At 45.7% G+C, this 19,574-nt stretch overlaps 1 protein-coding gene across 1 annotated transcript in view; it reads right to left on the bottom strand.

Annotated features, from left to right (window-relative positions):
- efhc2 (EF-hand domain (C-terminal) containing 2) overlaps window positions 1-19,574 on the bottom strand; it is a 218,498-nt gene that overhangs the window by 48,975 nt on the left and 149,949 nt on the right. Inside the window, exons 8-9 of the mRNA XM_038802085.1 lie at window positions 3,355-3,520; window positions 1,997-2,139 (exon numbers count right to left, since the gene is read on the bottom strand). Coding sequence (XP_038658013.1) covers window positions 1,997-2,139; window positions 3,355-3,520 — 309 coding nt within the window. The remainder of the gene's footprint in view (window positions 1-1,996; window positions 2,140-3,354; window positions 3,521-19,574) is intronic.

Below are 19,574 nucleotides of genomic sequence, written 5' to 3'. Positions count from 1 at the left end.
CAGTACAGATTGATTTCCATTTGTCAGTGATCAGCCCATGTGGCCTGCCCGTCTATATCCTCCTGTAAGCGAAGGCTATCTTTCTCATTATTTATCACTCCATCAATTTTCATTTCATCCAATAAAGTAAATTAGCGCGGGCAAGAAAAATACAAGTACACACACAACTGTTTATAAATCAGAGAAAAGCCAATAAAAAGATATTTTAAAAAGTTTTGTATCATCCACAAACTTGCTGATCAAAAAATCACAGAAAAATACAATGCAGAAAGGCCTTTCGGCTCATCAAGTCTGCACCACTGCATGAAAGGCACCTGGTCTGCCAATCCTAATCCCATTTGCCAGCACTTGGTCCATAGTCTCGAATGTTAAGACATGCCCTCCTACATTCATATCTAAATCATTTATATAAAGCACAAACAGCAAGGGCCCCAACACTGACCCCAGCGGACCCCACTGGACACAGGCCCTTGACTATCACCCTCTGCTTCCTGTCACTCAGCCAATTTTGGAACCAATTTGCCAAATTTCCTTGGATCTCATGGGTTCTTACCCAGGGTGAAAGGGATTATATTTACTTCTTTCTCGTCTGATTGAACCTTTCCAGAATCTATGGAATTTTGGAAAATTAACACCAATGCATCTACTACAATATTTGCCACTTCCTTTAGGACCTTCGGATGAAGTGCAACAGAAACTGGAAATTTGTCAACCCACAGCTCCATCGTTTGTTCAGTACCACTTCCCCAGTGATTGTAATTTCCACCTCTTGATGTACAGCTATTATTGGAATGTTTTTTGTATCCTCGCATGAAGATAGAAGCAAGATATTTGTTCATTTAATTCACCATTTCCTTATTATCTACTATTAACTCCCCATTCTCACTCGCTAGTGGACCAACACTCACTTCACTTATTCTTTTCCTTTTTAATACCTGAAGAAACTCTTGCTATCCATTTTACAGTTCTAGTTAGTCTCTTCTCATACTCTAAATTTTTTCTCCTGATTAACCTCCAGTCATTCTCTGCTATCCTTTATATTCTGACCAATCATCTGACCTGCCACTCAACTTTATACATTTATATGTTTTTTCCTTAAGTTTGCTACTTCCCTTAACTTCTTTGGTTAATCATGGATGGTGGATCCTCCCTTCAGAATTTTTCTCTATTGTAGGAATATACATATTCCAAGTATTCGGCAATGTGCCCTTAAATGTCTGCCGCTGCTACTCTGTTGACTTATCCCCTAGCCTAGTACTCCAGTTCACTTCAGCTAACTCGACATTCATGTCCACATAATTGCCCTCATACACCCTCACTCACTCACTCTCTTTCACACAGATACTTAAATCACCCACTTGCTCACAAAAAACCCCACAATCATTCAATCACACACACAAACTCTCTCACATAAATGCTCACTCTCTCTCACACATCCACCCGCACTCTCACACATCCACCCACACTCAACCACTCTCTCTCACACACTCAATCACTCCCTCTCACACACTCAACCACTCCCTCTCACACACTCAACCACTCCCTGTCACCTACTTTCTCACACATATGCATTTACTCATTTTCTCTCACATGTGCACAGATCTCTCTCTCTGACATGCACAGATTCATTCACTCTCTCGCTCACACACCGCATACAAACACTCGCATTCACCCTCTCACACACACATTCCCATTCACTCAAATTCACACACACGCTCTCTCCCTCCCTTGCTTCCTAACAGCACTCAGAGTGTCCACACCAGAAGAACTGAGGTAGCTCAAGAAGTCAGCTGACCACTGACTTCTCAAGGGAAACTAGGGTTGGGAAATAAATGCCGGCCTTGGGAGCCACTTCTCATGAATAAATCAAATCAAAGCACAGTTAAAAAGTATCGACTCACTTCTGCAACATCATTTATAGAATCTGTATATGTATGTAAGGATTAGATGGTCCCTACTATATAAGTCTAAGTATACAGTTACAATCAAATTGTACCTGAGTTCACAGCAGGAGGTTCAAAAATACTAATGGTGTCATCACTCAAAAAATATGAGAGCACAAATTTCCGCTCCCTGTTGATTTGATCATCAGTAATCAGTCTGGCACTGAACTGTAGCACATTGCTTTCCAGTCCCTGTCTAATAAAAGATGATATCTCCAATCAGACACTGAAGGAATCATTAGCTATTACATTTCAAGTTATATAATACACATTACATAAGATATATTATAAATTACACAGGCATTGAACACAGAAGTAAAAGTGATATAGAGAGATTAGCAAAAATAAATTTAAAATGCTGAGAGCAGGCACAAAAAAGACTTGTTGTAGGTACCATGAAGAGAATTAGTAAAGGGAAATAGTAAATTATTATTTAAAGTAAAGAAATAATTTGTGATGAAAGGGAAATCGCTTTATGAAGGCTGATGGAATGAAAATACATTTTAAAAATACCTTTCCTAAATTTTAGTAACATGTTTTGAGTATGTACGATCACAGCATGTGCCAGGCATTGGGATTATACATTGATTCGGGCACAATCCAATTTCTAGACCCTCATGCCCTTAATTGTCACAATTAAAATCTAGTCCCCTGCCCTTTCATATTGTGTTAAATCTCAGTACAACAGCTGGATGATTTGGATGGTCTTTTATATCCTTACTTGTTTTTCTTCATACTTTACTCAATAATGAGTTCACAAGATTAGAAAGGAATTGCAGATGCAGAGAGCCATTTGATTTGTCAAATAATTATCCCCCCCCCCCCCCCCCCCCCCCCACCCAGAAGTCTCTCCATCACAGCATACAACTTTTATTTAAACAATTCTGGTTACTGACATCTCTGGAAAATAAATGAGACTTTAAAGTGTGCAATAAACTCCGAAAAGAAGAAAATAAAAATAAAAATGTAGCAGGGGAAATTTGTTCATATGGCATCACTTCATTGGTCTAATTGAAGAACACCTTGTGGATCAGGAAGGCAGATGCCAATGTACTATCTGTTCTGGTGAATCAACCCAGTCTGTACACTGCCACTTCAAACCAAATTTTCCCCTTAGATGTTTAAGATTTATACAAAAACTATGTAATTCACCACCCACAGAAATTCTGAGGTCTGCCATTATTTTTATTATCCTTCAGTGATAGCAAAGAAAATAAATGTTTGCATGAGCAGAAGTTAAAACTGCCCAGTATATCTCATAAAATGAACTGAAAGGGTAGAAGTGATAAGCAGTAACTCAGTTCTGAGCTTCAAAAGATGAAAATTCACTTATTGTTCATGATATCTTCTGAAATCCTCAAATGGACAATAGACTTGTTTCCTGAATTCACTCTCTCAGCATCTGTCTTACCTGTCCTTTTCCATGAACTGCAGTATATTACGTTGTGGAGGTTTGGGTACTAGACTCAGGGTTGAGTTGAAGGAATCCTCCTCTGATCCAAAGCCATTGTATGGAGGGATTTGTCTTTCAATTTTAGTGGTTGGTTTCGACTTGTATATGACTGGTGTGAAGTCCACTGTTAATCAACAAAATGAAAAACCATATTTGCCTGGTTATTTTACAACCAATATTAGATACTCTTTCAGTGCAACAGGTGGGAAAAACACCTTTATTTCCAAACATAATTTGATTACTTACATTTTTTGAGAATAATTCATAGATAATATAGTTCCATATTCAATAAATTACACACATTAGATATTAGTTGATGCTTGAAGCACTATTTTCTCTGGCTCGAGAAAAAGAATATAAAATAAAGTGCCACAAATTCGCATAGACTCTGGGGTGATGTCTCAGGGCAAACCAGCAAAGAAATGTTGAATTTTGCAATATAATGGATGGGGTTTTCCACCCCGCCATGCTGGCGGGATTCTCCGTTACGCCAGCTGGTTAATAGGGTTTCCCATTGTGGGGCAGCCCCACACCTTCAGGAAACTCCTGGGCACTGGAAAAACGGAGAATCCCGCCGGCGGAGAATCCAGCCCAATATGTTTGAAAGCACATTTTGCAGACTCACAGAATTATGGGCAGCACGGTAGCCTAGTGGTTAGCACAAATGCTTCACAGCTCCAGGGTCCCAGGTTCGAATCCCGGCTTGGGTCACTGTCTGTGTGGAGTCTGCACATCCTCCCCGTGTGTGCGTGGGTTTCCTCCGGGTGCTCCGCTTTCCTCCCACAGTCCAAAGATGTGCAGGTTAGGTGAATTGGCCAGGCTAAAATTGCCCTCAGGATCCAAATTGCCCTTGGTGTTAGGTGGGGTTACTGGGTTATGGGGATAGGATGGAGGTATGACCCTGGGTAGGGTGCTCTTTCCAAGAGCCGGTGCAGACTCGATGGGCCGAATGGCCTCCTTCTGCACTGTAAATTCTATGAAATCTATGAAATGATAGCACAGGAGAACGCTTGGTTCATTGTGTCTGCATCAGCTGTCCAAATGAGCAATTGACTGAGTGCTATTGCTTTCCTTCTCCCTTTCTTCTTTTTCAGATAACAGTCTAATTCTTTATGGATGCCTCGATTGAACCGTGCTGCTAGCCCGGTTCAATTCCCGTACCAGCCTCCCCGAACAGACGCTGGAATGTGGCGACTAGGGACTTTTCACAGTAACTTCATTTGAAGCCTACTTGTGACAATAAGCGATTTTCATTTCAATTCTGGATATCACACTTTCGAAATGATGTGAAGACATTGAAGTGAGTGTAGTAAAGATTCACTCAAACAATTCCAGGGATAAGTAATTTCAATTGGACACAATACTACTACTATTAGTAATAATACTCCTGCTGAGGCCAAACTAATGTCTTATACAAGTTCAACATAACCGCTTTGCTCGTGCCCCCATACCCCCTGGCTTTTGGGTGATGCTTGAATGTACTGTCTAGCATTGACCCCCATCAGTGTTTGGTTAATCAGCAGGAAGGTAGATATTTGCATCGATTGGTGGATGCATCCTTCAGACTGCTGGAAAGTCCACTACCTATGGAGGGGCAGGGACGGAAGAAAAGGGAGAGGGTAAGGAGAGGATGGGATGAACTGGTAAAGGGGTTGATGATTCCCCCTCCTAACTCCACCAATAGTCCCATCAGACTCGATCAAGGGGAATCAATCTGCCAAAAAAGCATTTCAAATATTTTTAATTGTTTGGAACAAACCGCTTGCCAGATCTGCATTCATTCGGTCCACATAAGCCTTGACTCGTTCCCTTGGCTGTCATTTCTCCTTTATAGGGAGAATGGACGCCCGAGCAATTATAAACAGGGTACCCCCTGGTTCCATTAATAATTTCTCCCTCTAAAATTCTTAACACTTTGAAGTGTCATTGAAACATTGGGAAATAAAGGGACTTCTGATGATGTCACAATCTCGTTAGCTGCTTAACACCAAAAGTTGTGGACCATAAGAAAAAAAGGAGTCAAATGAAGATTCTGTCTGCCACGAGCCAAGTGGTTCATAAAACTCTGAAAATCGCAGTAGTGACTTCCAAGCACACCATTTCTTGGAAGACATTCCTCAGCCTTTCCAGCTAGCCCTTCATACGAGTCATCAGGATCACAATAACCGTTCAGCAAATTCGCACATCAGTGCAGAGAGAAATGGAGTTAACGGGCCAGATTTTCACTCCCAAGGTGGTAACGAAATTTCACAGCTCGGCATAGTCGCCTCCAGAAAATAATACCTCAAATGAAATGATTTTGATTCTGGGGGATGGGCATGGGATAAAGTCAGGCCCACCATCCTAGGTGCCTACAGGGGATGCCGAGTGGTTAGACAGGCTGGTTAAAAGGTCCACTTTGTTTCTCTGGGATTTTATTCCAGTTCTTTTGTTAAATATTAGGTCCTGTAGCCCTCACTTCTCACAACCACTCCCCATGCCCCTCATCCATCCCCATGACCCTTTACAGCCCCATGATAATTTACTGCAAACTCATTCCATGCACCCCACCCACCATCATTTACTCTTACACGGTCCATACCAGGTCACCTAGTTACCAGCATAGGCAAACCTCAGGAGCTATACTGAGGTGAAATAAAATAAATTTCTAAATTTCCATTACAGACTTCCCTATATAAAAAAGTATCTTTCATAAAAGCCCATTCAATACATTTAAATCCTCTCATATACTTAAGGCCTTATAAAATCATATTTATTAATTTCACTTGTATTCATAACCATATATCAAAAAAAGATAATTCTTTAATAATCTTGTTAATCTGTCAATCAAACTGTGAACTCATGGCCTTCCACTGTGATAATGATAGGCTGTGAAAAGCACTCAAGCAGTAATAATGCCAGGAGAATAGCATTTAGAATTGTGGCAACAAATATTTATTGAAACTGATAGAACAGATTGCTTTTTTACTCTCAGAGACAGACAGGAATTTTTTCCTATATTTGTAAAGGGCGCGTGATTTGCATAGCTTGACAGATTGGCGTTCTACATACATTATCCGCCCTCTACCATAAAATCGTGGAACACATACTGCAGATTCAGATTGGTCCTTGTGCGAAAAACAGGTCTGGTTGACCCGTGCATTAAGCTTACATGGTCCAGCTGATTCATAATTCATGTTCATGTACCTCATGCTCTGCCCCCATCCAATTCCCCTACCATCAAAAATGGGATCTGCTGGAAATGGAGGCAGGATATCGAGATCCAGACCTTGTCTGTTATTTTTAAAGGTTCCCGGAGTCTCCACAACTCCACAAAAATCTGGCCCAGCTTTTCAGATCTGTCAAATGCTGTCAGTCCTGCTGAGTAACTCCAGCAATTTCTGTTCTTTCAAATTTCTAGCATCCACAGTATTTTGCTCCTGTGTCACAATAATTATTGATCTATCTTTTCTTCTACTGGCTCTGGTTGCCCAGAGCCTTAAGGAGCTTTCTTTGGTATCAGCAAAAGCACCAACCATACAATTAATCCTGCCTATATCCACCTAGTACAGGCTGTCCCAACACTGCTCTTTTTGTTCAACATGGAATCCCAATGTAATAAGTAAGCACTTTTGGCATCTAAAACTAAACTTTGAAGTTCTTATTGCCATGGGTCTCATGGTATCTGTTGGGTGTACATAAGTCTTTTTTGGAAGAATAATCTGAACTTGATAGATGTATGACAAACAAAAGAAACACGGAAATGCCAATAAAGGAAATCGGAAACTACAACAGAAAATAATGGAAGCAAACATTCAGCATTTGTGAAGAATAGAACTAATTCAAGGGTTGCAATGTTCTGAAGAAGTAGTAGAATACACTCATCTGGCAGCATTGGTGAGGTCTTATATTTAGTTGGGACCCCTGTGAAGACATCCTGCAGGCATTTGCATTAATGCATAACTGCTCTTGAGATCCTATGCTCCTGTTTTTCAGACCAATATCCATCCTCAAAAAATCCACTTGACCCCTCTATCCTTGAAATGTAACAGTCTATCTCCAATCCCCATTTCCTCCATAAAGTCCATGTCCATTTTTCTGTAACTTGCTGATTCAGTTGCTCCAATCAAGTTTATGCCCGTCACAACACCTAAATGGCCTTACTCAAAGTTACAAACACCATTCTATGTGACGGAGCATGGTGTATTATACATCCGGGCCTCTCTGCAGCTTTTGACATGCTGAACCACATAAACAATTGATTTTGAGCCTTTATGTCAAAAATCTATTCAACTGCCAAACCAGCATATTGTCTTGTTGTTTATGAGATATATAAGATGAGACTATCATGTGATGTATTTGCATAGTAAATAATAATTTCCTCAGTCAGGGTTAACTGATCATTTCCAATGGATTCTATTACTTTGAATATGCTGTCAGAAAAACAATCATTTTGAGCCATTTTGCCAGATAGTAAAGGCCTCCTCTAGGTACCAAAGCAACTGTTAGGTTAGTCGGTTGAAAATTTGTCAACTGATTATCCAGGTTGTGATACTCTCCTCCCCCCACCCCCGAGAACCCCCACTCCCCATAATGTTTGGTGGCATCCAATTATTGAAAGTGCAAAATAAACAAAGGCCATTAATTGTAAAACCCTCCCATCCTGCCCCTCAACTCAAACTTCACCTGCTCGAGCGTCAAAAATTCCAGCAGGTACCCCGCCAAGCCGAGGCACAGGGCAGAGAAGCTGATCTCAATCCCAGCAGGACCCACCTTCAGACAATCAGCAAGGCAAAAGCTATGACATCTACCCCTGCTGGTCCGACATGCCGAAAATGGCTTCTCAGGGCCCTGGTTTGAACTTCTCATGTACCACCACCGAGATAAACTTAAAAACTTCCCTCCAATACCCCTCCAGTTTTGGGCCGGACATAAACATGTGAACATGGTTTGCGTGGCTCCTCCCACAGTGCTTACACGCATCCTCCACCTCCTCAAAGAGTCAGCTCATCCTCGCACTCATGAGGTGCGCCCTATATACCACCTTCAACTGCACCAACCCCAACATCGCACACGAGGTTGAGGCATTTACCTTCCAGAGCACCTCACACCACGGACCATCCTCCATAACCTCCCCCACCTCTTCCTCCCACTTGGAATGTAGAAATTGTTATATATTATAATTTATATTTGTGGCAGTAATGTTATACTACCTTCTGTGGGAGTTCTGCTCCATTATCCTGATGGCAGTTTACATCCCACCCCATGCGAACGTGAAAATCGCACTGGACAAAATATTCACCACCCACAAATAGCCTTGAAACGAAACATCCCAAGGCCTTGTTCATTGTAGCTGGGGACTTCAATCAGGCCAAGCTCAAGAGCGTACTACCAAGTTACCATCAACATGTCACCTGTTCCACCAGAGACCAAAACATCCTGGACCACTGCTATACAAATATCAAACATGCCTACCGCTCTATCGCCCGCCCACACTTTGCCTAATCTGACCACAAGGCTGTGCTCCTGCTCCCGGCTTATAAACTGAAGCAGGAGAATCCATCAAAGAAAGTTGTGCATTGTTGGTCTGATCTGTTACAGGACTGCTTAGAGTCAGTGGACTGGTCAGTATTTTAAAAAAAAGTATTTTTATAGTACTTAAAACTCTGCGACCAGCCTGAACGAGTACACCACGACAGTAACTAACTTCATTAGTAAGTGTGTAGAAGACTGTGTGCCAAAGAAACAAATCCGCGTGTTTCCAACCGGAAACCCTGGGTGAACAGGGATATCCACTGCTTGCTGAAGTCTAGGTCTGAGGCGTTCAAGTCAGGCGACCCTGACCTCTACAAGAAAGCCAGATATGATCTAAAGAAATCCATCAAAGATGCCAAAAGCAGTACCGGACCAAACTCGAGTCCCAGGCTAGCCACACAGATCCCCGCCGTCTATGGCAAGGTCTGCAAGACATAACAGGCCACAAGATGAAGGCATGTAAAATCACCAGCTCCAATGCACCCCTCCCTGATGAGCTCAACACGTTCTATTCACGCTTTGAACAAGAGGTCAGCGAGAGCGAGCCCTCCACCCCAGAAGCCTCGGATGACTTGTATCTGAGATCACCATTGCAGACACCAGAACAGCCTTCTCAAAGCCTCAGAATCCCTCAGAACCTTCAGTCAACCCTCGGAAAGCCACTGGCCCGGATGGGGTACCCGGACAAGCACTCAGGTCTTGCGCGGATCAGTTGCCGTGGATATTCGCAGACATCTTCAACCTCTCTTTACAAAGATCTGAGGTCCCTATCTGCTTCATGAAGACGACCATCATCCCTGTACCAAAAAAGGCCAAGCAGCGTGCCTCATTAACTATCGTCCATAGAACATAGAACATAGAACGATACAGCGCAGTACAGGCCCTTCGGCCCTCGATGTTGCACCGACATGGAAAAAAAACTAAAGGCCATCTAACCTACACTATGCCCTTATCATCCATATGCTTATCCAATAAATTTTTAAATGCCCTCAATGTTGGCGAGTTCACTACTGTTGCAGGTAGGGCATTCCACGGCCTCACCACTCTTTGCGTAAAAAACCTACCTCTGACCTCTGTCCTATATCTATTACCCCTCAATTTAAGGCTATGTCCCCTCGTGCTAGCCACCTCCATCCGCGGGAGAAGGCTCTCGCTGTCCACCCTATCTAACCCTCTGATCATTTTGTATGCCTCTATTAAGTCACCTCTTAACCTTCTTCTCTCTAACGAAAACAACCTCAAGTCCATCAGCCTTTCCTCATAAGATTTTCCCTCCATACCAGGCAACATCCTGGTAAATCTCCTCTGCACCCGTTCCAAAGCTTCCACGTCCTTCCTATAATGAGGCGACCAGAACTGTACGCAATACTCCAAATGCGGCCGTACTAGAGTTTTGTACAACTGCAACATGACCTCATGGCTCCGGAACTCAATCCCTCTACCAATAAAGGCGAACACACCATAGGCCTTCTTCACAACCCTATCAACCTGGGTGGCAACTTTCAGGGATCTATGTACATGGACACCGAGATCCCTCTGCTCATCCACACTACCAAGAATTTTACCATTAGCCAAATATTCCGCATTCCTGTTATTCTTTCCAAAGTGAATCACCTCACACTTCTCCACATTAAACTCCATTTGCCACCTCTCAGCCCAGGTCTGCAGCTTATCTATGTCCCTCTGTAACCTGCAACATCCTTCCGCACTGTCTACAACTCCACCGACTTTAGTGTCGTCTGCAAATTTACTCACCCATCCTTCTGCTCCCTCCTCTAGGTCATTTATAAAAATGACAAACAGCAACGGCCCCAGAACAGATCCTTGTGGTACGCCACTCGTAACTGAACTCCATTCTGAACATTTCCCATCAACTACCACTCTCTGTCTTCTTTCAACTAGCCAATTTCTGATCCACATCTCTAAATCACCCTCAATCCCCAGCCTCCGTATTTTCTGCAATAGCCGACCGTGGGGAACCTTATCAAACGCTTTACTGAAATCCATATACACCACATCAATTGCTCTACCCTTGTCTACCTGTTCAGTCACCTTCTCAAAGAACTCGATAAGGTTTGTGAGGCATGAGCTACCCTTCACAAAACCATGCTGACTATCCCTAATCATATTATTCCTATCTAGATGATTATAAATCGTATCTTTTATAATCCTCTCCAAGACCTTACCCACCACAGACGTTAGGCTCACCGGCCTATAGTTACCGGGGTTATCTCTACTCCCCTTCTTGAACAAAGGGACCACATTTGCTATCCTCCAGTCCTCTGGTACTATTCCTGTAGCCAATGATGACCTAAAAATCAAAGCCAAAGGCTCAGCAATCTCTTCCCTGGCTTCCCAGAGAATCCTAGGATAAATCCCATCCGGCCCCGGGGACTTATCTATTTTCACCTTGTCCAGAATTGCCAACACTTCTTCCCTACGCACCTCAATGCCATCTATTCTAATAGCCTGGGTCTCAGCATTCTCCTCCACAATATTATCTTTTTCTTGAGTGAATACTGACGAAAAGTATTCATTTAGTATCTCGCTTATCTCCTCAGCCTCCACACACAACTTCCCACCACTGTCCTTGACTGGCCCTACTCTTACCCTAGTCATTCTTTTATTCCTGACATACCTATAGAAAGCTTTTGGGTTTTCCTTGATCCTACCTGCCAAAGACTTCTCATGTCCCCGCCTTGCTCGTCTCAGCTCTCTCTTTAGATCCTTCCTCGCTTCCTTGTAACTATCAAGCGCCCCAACTGAAACTTCACGCCTCATCTTCACATAGGCCTCCTTCTTCCTCTTAACAAGTGATTCCACTTCTTTGGTAAACCACGGTTCCCTCGCTCGACCCCTTCCTCCCTGCCTGACTGGTACGTACTTATCAAGAACATGCAATAGCTGTTCCTTGAACAAGCTCCACATATCCAGTGTGCCCAACCCTTGCAGCCTACTTCTCCAACCAACACATCCTAAGTCATGTCTAATGGCATCATAATTGCCCTTCCCCCAGCTATAACTCTTGCCCTGCGGGGTATACTTATCCCTTTCCATCACTAACGTAAAGGTCACCAAATTGTGGTCACTGTTTCCAAAGTGCTCACCTACCTCCAGATCTAACACCTGGCTTGGTTCATTACCCAAAACCAAATCCAATGTGGCCTCGCCTCTTGTTGGCCTGTCAACATATTGTGTCAGGAAACCCTCCTGCACACATTGTACAAAGAACGACCCATCTAATGTACTCGAACTATATCTTTTCCAGTCAATATTTGGAAAGTTAAAGTCTCCCATAACAACTACCCTGTTACTTTCGCTCTTTTCCAGAATCATCTTCGCCATCCTTTCCTCTACATCCCTAGAACTATTAGGTGGCCTATAGAAAACTCCCAACAGGGTGACCTCTCCTTTCCTGTTTCTAACCTCAGCCCATACTACCTCAGAAGAAGAGTCCCCATCTAGCATCCTTTCCGCCACCGTAATACTGTCCTTGACTAGCAGCGCCACACCTCCCCCTCTTTTGCCCCCTTCTCTGAGCTTACTAAAACACCTAAACCTTGGAACCTGCAACAACCATTCCTGTCCCTGTTCTATCCATGTCTCTGAAATGGCCACAACGTCGAAGTCCCAGGTACCAACCCATGCTGCCAGTTCCCCTACCTTATTTCGTATACTCCTGGCATTGAAGTAGACACACTTCAAACCACCTACCTGAACACTGGCACCGTCCTGCGAAGTCAAATCTGTGCTCCTGACCTCTATACTCTCAATCTCCCGTACCCCAAAACTACACTCCAGGTTCCCATGCCCCTGCTGAATTAATTTAAACCCCCCCCAAAGAGCACTAACAAATCTCCCCCCCAGGATATTGGTGCCCCTCAGGTTCAGATGTAGACCATCCTGTCTATAGAGGTCCCACCTTCCCCAGAAAGAGCCCCAGTTATCCAGAAATCTGAATCCCTCCCGCCTGCATCATCCCTGTAGCCACGTGTTTAATTGCTCTCTCTCCCTATTCCTCATCTCACTATCACGTGGCACGGGCAACAACCCAGAGATAACAACTCTGTTTGTTCTCGCTCTGAGCTTCCATCCTAGCTCCCTAAAGGCCTGCCTGACATCCTTGTCCCCTTTCCTACCTATGTCGTTAGTGCCAATGTGGACTACGACTTGGGGCTGCTCCCCCTCCCCCTTAAGGACCTGGAAAACACGATCTGAGACATCACTTACCCTTGCACCTGGGAGGCAACATACCAAACGTGAGTCTCTCTCGCTCCCACAAAATCTCCTATCTGTGCCCCTGACTATTGAGTCCCCAATTACTAACGTTCTACTCCTTTCCCCCCTTCCCTTCTGAGCAACAGGGACAGACTCCGTGCCAGAGGCTCGTACCCCATGGCTTACCCCTGGTAAGTCGTCCCCCCCACAAGTATCCAAAACGGTATACTTGTTACTCAGGGGAACAACCGCAGGGGGTCCCTGCACTGACTGCTTCTTCCCAGTCCCTCTTACATTTACCCATCTATCTCCAGTCTTTGGTGTAACTACTTCCCTGAAGCTCCTATCTATGACCCCCTCTGCCTCCCGAATGATCCGAAGTTCATCCAGCTCAAGCTCCAGGTCCCTAACACGGTTTTTGAGGAGCTGGAGTTGGGTGCACTTCCCACAGATGAAATCAGCAGGGACACTGACGGCATCCCTCACCTCAAACATTCTGCAGGAGGAGCATTGTACTGCCTTCCCTGACATCACCTCTAGATTTTAAAAAAACAAGAAAAAGAAAAAGAAAGGAAGAGCTTACCTGATATTACCTCAAACCCTGCTCCCGCTGAAAGTTAAGCAAATTTAAAGGCACTCACTCACCTTCACGACAGGCCCCTGCTCCCGCTTCCCAACCACCGTGGGGTGGGGGGGTTGGTTAGAGGAGGAGGTAGGGTGGGAAACACTCACAAAGTGTTTCGGGTTTAACTGTCACTTGCCAACAGCCCCTCCACAAACCACCTTCAACTTAGGCTGACCGCACTGCACGTATGCAAATTCCCCCAGAACAGCTGATCAGTAGCTCTGCTCTGTTGCCCTCTGCTGGATGCTTGTCTTCACTCAAACTCCTTGGGTCTCCTTCTCCGGTTCCCCTTCAACTTAGGCTGACCGCACTGCACGTATGCAAATTCCCCCAGACCAGCTGATCAGTAGCTCTGCTCTGTTGCCCTCTGCTGGATGCTTGTCTTCACTCAAACTCCTTGGGTCTCCTTCTCCGGTTCCCCTTCAACTTAGGCTGACCGCACTGCACGTATGCAAATTCCCCCAGACCAGCTGATCAGTAGCTCTGCTCTGTTGCCCTCTGCTGGATGCTTGTCTTCACTCAAACTCCTTGGGTCTCCTTCTCCGGTTCCCCTTCAACTTAGGCTGACCGCACTGCACGTATGCAAATTCCCCCAGACCAGCTGATCAGTAGCTCTGCTCTGTTGCCCTCTGCTGGATGCTTGTCTTCACTCAAACTCCTTGGGTCTCCTTCTCCGGTTCCCCTTCAACTTAGGCTGACCCCACTGCACGTATGCAAATTCCCCCAGAACAGCTGATCAGTAGCTCTGCTCTGTTGCCCTCTGCTGGATGCTTGTCTTCACTCAAACTCCTTGGGTCTCCTTCTCCGGTTCCCCTTCAACTTAGGCTGACCGCACTGCACGTATGCAAATTCCCCCAGAACAGCTGATCAGTAGCTCTGCTCTGTTGCCCTCTGCTGGATGCTTGTCTTCACTCAAACTCCTTGGGTCTCCTTCTCCGGTTCCCCTTCAACTTAGGCTGACCGCACTGCACGTATGCAAATTCCCCCAGAACAGCTGATCAGTAGCTCTGCTCTGTTGCCCTCTGCTGGATGCTTGTCTTCACTCAAACTCCTTGGGTCTCCTTCTCCGGTTCCCCTTCAACTTAGGCTGACCGCACTGCACGTATGCAAATTCCCCCAGAACAGCTGATCAGTAGCTCTGCTCTGTTGCCCTCTGCTGGATGCTTGTCTTCACTCAAACTCCTTGGGTCTCCTTCTCCGGTTCCCCTTCAACTTAGGCTGACCCCACTGCACGTATGCAAATTCCCCCAGAACAGCTGATCAGTAGCTCTGCTCTGTTGCCCTCTGCTAGTCCAGTGGCTCTGACATCCATCATCATGGAGTGCTTCGAAAGGTTAGTCATGGCACGAATCAACTCCAGCCTCCCAGATTACCTTGATCCACTATAGCTCGCCTATCACTGCAACAGGTCCACAGCAGACGCCATCTCCATGGCCCTGCACTCTACCCTGGAACACCTAGATAACAAAGACACCTATGTCAGACTCATATTTATCGACTACAGCTCAGACTTCAACACCATTATTCCTACGAAACCCATCTCCAAACTCCATGGCCTTGGCCTCGGCTCCTCCCTCTGCGACTGGATCCTGAAATTTCTAACCCACAGGCCACAATCAGTAAAGATAGGCAACAACACTTCCTCCATGATTATCCTCAGCACAGGTGCACCACAAGGCTGTGTCCTCAGCCCCCTACGATACTCCTTATACACCTATGACTGTGTGGCCAAAATACCCCTCCAACTCAATTTTCAAATTTGCTGATGACACCACCGTAGTGGGCCGGATTTCAAACAATGACGAGACAGGGTACAGGAATGAGATAGAGAATCTGGTGAACTGGTGCGATGACAATAATCAATGTCAACAAAATGAAGGAGATTGTCATTGACTTCAGGAAGCGTAGTGGAGAACATGCCCCTGTCTACATCAATGGGAACGAACTAGAAAGTGTCGCGAGCTTCAAGTTTTTAGGTGTCCAGATTACCAACAACCTGTCCTGGTCCCCCATGCCGACACTATAGTTAAGAAAGCCCATCAACGACTCTATTTTCTCAGAAGACTAAGGAAATTTGGCATGTCAGCTACGACCCTCACCAACTTCTGCAGATGCACCATAGAAAGCATTTTTTCTGGTTGTATCACAGTTTGGTATGGATCATGCTCTGCCCAAGACCGCAGGAAATTACAAAAGGTTCTGAATGTAACCCAATCCATCACGCAAACCAGCCTCCCATCCATCGAGTCTGTCTACAATTCCCGCTGCCTCGGAAAGACAGCCAGCATAATTAAGGACCTCACGCACCCCGGATATACTCTCTTCCACCTTCTTCCATCAGGAAAAAGATACCAAGTTTGAGGTCACGTACCAACCGACCTAAGAACAGCTTCTTCCCTACTGCCATCAAACTTTTGAATGGACCTACCTCACATTAAGTTGATTTTTTCTCTACACCTTGCTATAACGTAACATTATATTCTGCAGTTTCTCCTTCCTTCCCTATGTACGGTATGTATTGTTTGTACAGCATGCAAGAAACAATACTTTTCACTATATACTAATACATGTGACAATAATAAATCAAATCAAAATCAATATATAATGTGAGGTATTGTGTTGCACTGAGTTGTTAAAAATACCATATGAACTTGAAATCTCTAAGAGTTTTCCCCCAGTACTTTTAATGATCTTAATGTTAATTTTATTTACTTCCATTTAATTGATTCAATAAATACAAAACTGCATATTCAACTTTTTAATCAAAGAATTAAGGAGTGTCCCATGATGGAGCAGCCTAACGTCACAAAGGAATGACAGGTTGTGCTCTCTGCAATTCGGAATAATATCATGGGAATCGGGGAGAAATGTTGGTAATCAGGCACACTCTCTAAAGGAAAGGAGAAAAACAATATACCTCCTAGTGGTTAGGTCATTTGTGTCTGATCCTTGAGAACACAACAGTTATCTGGCTGAAATCTCTGAGAGAAGAAAATGCATGATGAAAAGCAAACTACTGAGAACAGAAAAAATATGGAACAAATATAATGTAACAATTGATATTCATGCCCTGCTTGTTAAAATTGCATGGTGAAATGGCTTATTTATTGGAATTTGCAGCAGCTATTTTTTTTAAATGGTTGTTCTGTATGTGGTGAATGTAACTCCGTAATTCACACTCTATTGTATATACATGAGACCATGCATTTGTAAGCGTAGTTGCATTGCCCGACAACTAGGGGGAGTAGCGCTGGGAATGCTTAGGAGTTTGTACAGGGCTCCCCCCTTGGCTTCGCCCACGACTCCTCCCCCTGGACTGCTGTATAAATACCAATGCTCAGAGCCAGTCGTTCAGTTCATCGAGAGTTCACCGCGGAACAGGCTGGCTCTGTTGTAAGTAGATTAAAACCACTTTTCATATCTTAAAGCACGTGTCTAGTGAATTGATGTTTCCATCAATTTAATCTACTTAAGAAACAGTCAGGATCAATCATGGAATCAGCCCTCAAGCCTGAGCGACTGGAACTCGACCCACAGGATACAGAGGCAAAAGACATTTTTACTCATTGGCTGCGGTGTTTTAAAGCCTACCTGGCGGAAGCAAGCACAGCCGAAACAACAGAGGAGTAGAAACTGAGCCTACTGCACGCGAGGGTGGGCCACAGAATCTCTACTCAACTAAACTGCGCCGGTTCGTATACTGAAGCCCTAGCGCTACTCGACAAAATGTATGTAAGGCCTGTAAATGAGGTCTATGCGCGATATGTGTTTACTACTCGCCGCCAGCGGCCTACGGAATCGCTCGCAGAATTCCTGAGAGAGCTTAAAACTTTATCTAGTGACTGTAATTACCAGCCGGTTACCGCGGCAGAACATAGAGAACTTGCTGTACGCGATGCCTTTGTTGGGGGCCTTAGGTCAAATTACGTGCACCAACGACTGCTGGAAAAGGGGGCCCTAAATCTTGAAGCGACTGTTGAACTTGCTGCCACTATGGAGGTCTCCTTCTGCAGCCTCACCTCGTTCCCCGCGGACCCCGCGACCCCGTCATGGGCCCCCGACCAGCGACTCCCCCTGGCCTGCGCCACGCAGCCGCCCAGCCACAATGCTGCCCCAGCCTGCCACTTTTGCGGCCAGAATCAGCACTCGCGGAAGCACTGCCCGGCCCGCAACATGACCTGCAGCAGCTGCGGGCGAAAAGGACTTATGCCAGAGTGTGTCTGGCGAAGAAAGCCCCAGCCTCTAACCCTCTCACAGCTCAAAGCACTCGTTCTCTGAATTCACAGGCCCGCAGGCCTCGAAATGCTGCAGCCTGTATGCCGACTCCGCCCCCACCCGACATGTGCGACTCATGGGGGCGGCCATCTTGGAAATCCTCCTCCATGCGGCCGGCCATGTGCGACTCATGGGGGCAGCCATCTTGGCAATCCTCCTCCATGCGGCCGGCCATGTGCGACTCATGGGGGTGGCCATATTGGGATCCATCCCCTTCAAACTCTGAAACTCACCTCGACGACTACGAACTCAGAGGGCAGTCATCACGGGGCCACTCCAGCACAGCTGATCGAGCCGCCGACGACCCGCAACTCAGCGCAGTCACTCTGGACCAATCGCGCCCGAAGCATCTGCGAAACCCGATGGCGACGGTCCAAATTAACGGGTACAGCACGCCATGCCTTTTCGACTCCGGGAGCACTGAGAGCTTCATACACCCAGATCTGGTAAGACGCTGTTCGCTCCCCGTTTTCCCCGCGCGGCAAACTATCCCCCTCACTTCGGGCTCCCACTCTGTCCAGATCCAAGGGCGCACCGCCGCGACACTCACAATCCAAGGCGCTAGCTATGCCAAATTCCAGCTCTATGTCCTGCCTGAACTCTGCGCCCCACTCTTATTAGGCCTTGATTTCCAGTGTAATCTCAAGAGTCTCACCCTCAATTTCGGTGGACCCCTACCCCCACTCACTATCTGCAGCCTAGCCACGTTGCGAATCTCCCCCCCTCCTCTCTTTGCCAACCTCACCCCGGACTGTAAACCTGTAGCCACTCGCAGCAGGCGGTACAGCCTGCAGGATAGGTTGTTCATCCGGTCGGAGGTCCGAAGGCTCCTCAGTGAGGGGATTGTAGAGGCCAGCAACAGCCCCTGGAGAGCTCAGGTGGTGGTCGTCAAGACCGGGGAAAAATTCCGCATGGTCGTAGACTATAGTCAGACCATTAATAGGTTTACACTCCTCGACGCGTACCCCCTCCCCAGGATTGCAGACATGGTTAACCAGATCGTCCCTCAATATGCGGACAAAGCCCGCCCACTCTTTAAGGCCACACTATTTCCCCTGTCAGCTGAGGCGCGCCAGGCCTTCAACTGCATCAAGGAGGACATCGCCAAAGCGGCCACGCGGGCGGTGGATGAATCCACCCCCTTTCAGGTTGAGAGCGACGCCTCAGAGGTAGCTCTTGCAGCCACTTTAAATCAGGCAGGAAGACCAGTCGCATTCTTCTCCCTGCCTGATTCTCTCTCCGCTTCGGAACTCTGACACTAGGCAGTCAAAAAAGAAGCACAAGCCATTGTGGAGGCTATTTGTCACTGGAGGCACTACCTCGCAGGTAGGAGGTTCACCCTCATCCCCGACCAAAGATCGGTTGCCTTCATGTTTGACAACTCGCAAAGGGGCAAGATTAAAAACGATAAAATCCTGCGGTGGAGGATCGAACTCTCCACCTATAGCTACGATATTAAGTATCGACCGGGGAAGCTCAACGAGCCCCCAGACGCCCTATCCCGTGGGACGTGCGCCAGCGCGCAGATTGACCGCCTGAAAATCAT

This window comes from Scyliorhinus canicula, chromosome 7, assembly GCF_902713615.1.
Source record: "Scyliorhinus canicula chromosome 7, sScyCan1.1, whole genome shotgun sequence".
In the NCBI taxonomy this organism is placed as follows: Eukaryota; Metazoa; Chordata; class Chondrichthyes; order Carcharhiniformes; family Scyliorhinidae; genus Scyliorhinus; species Scyliorhinus canicula.
This window is presented reverse-complemented; position numbering and strand designations above follow the sequence as displayed.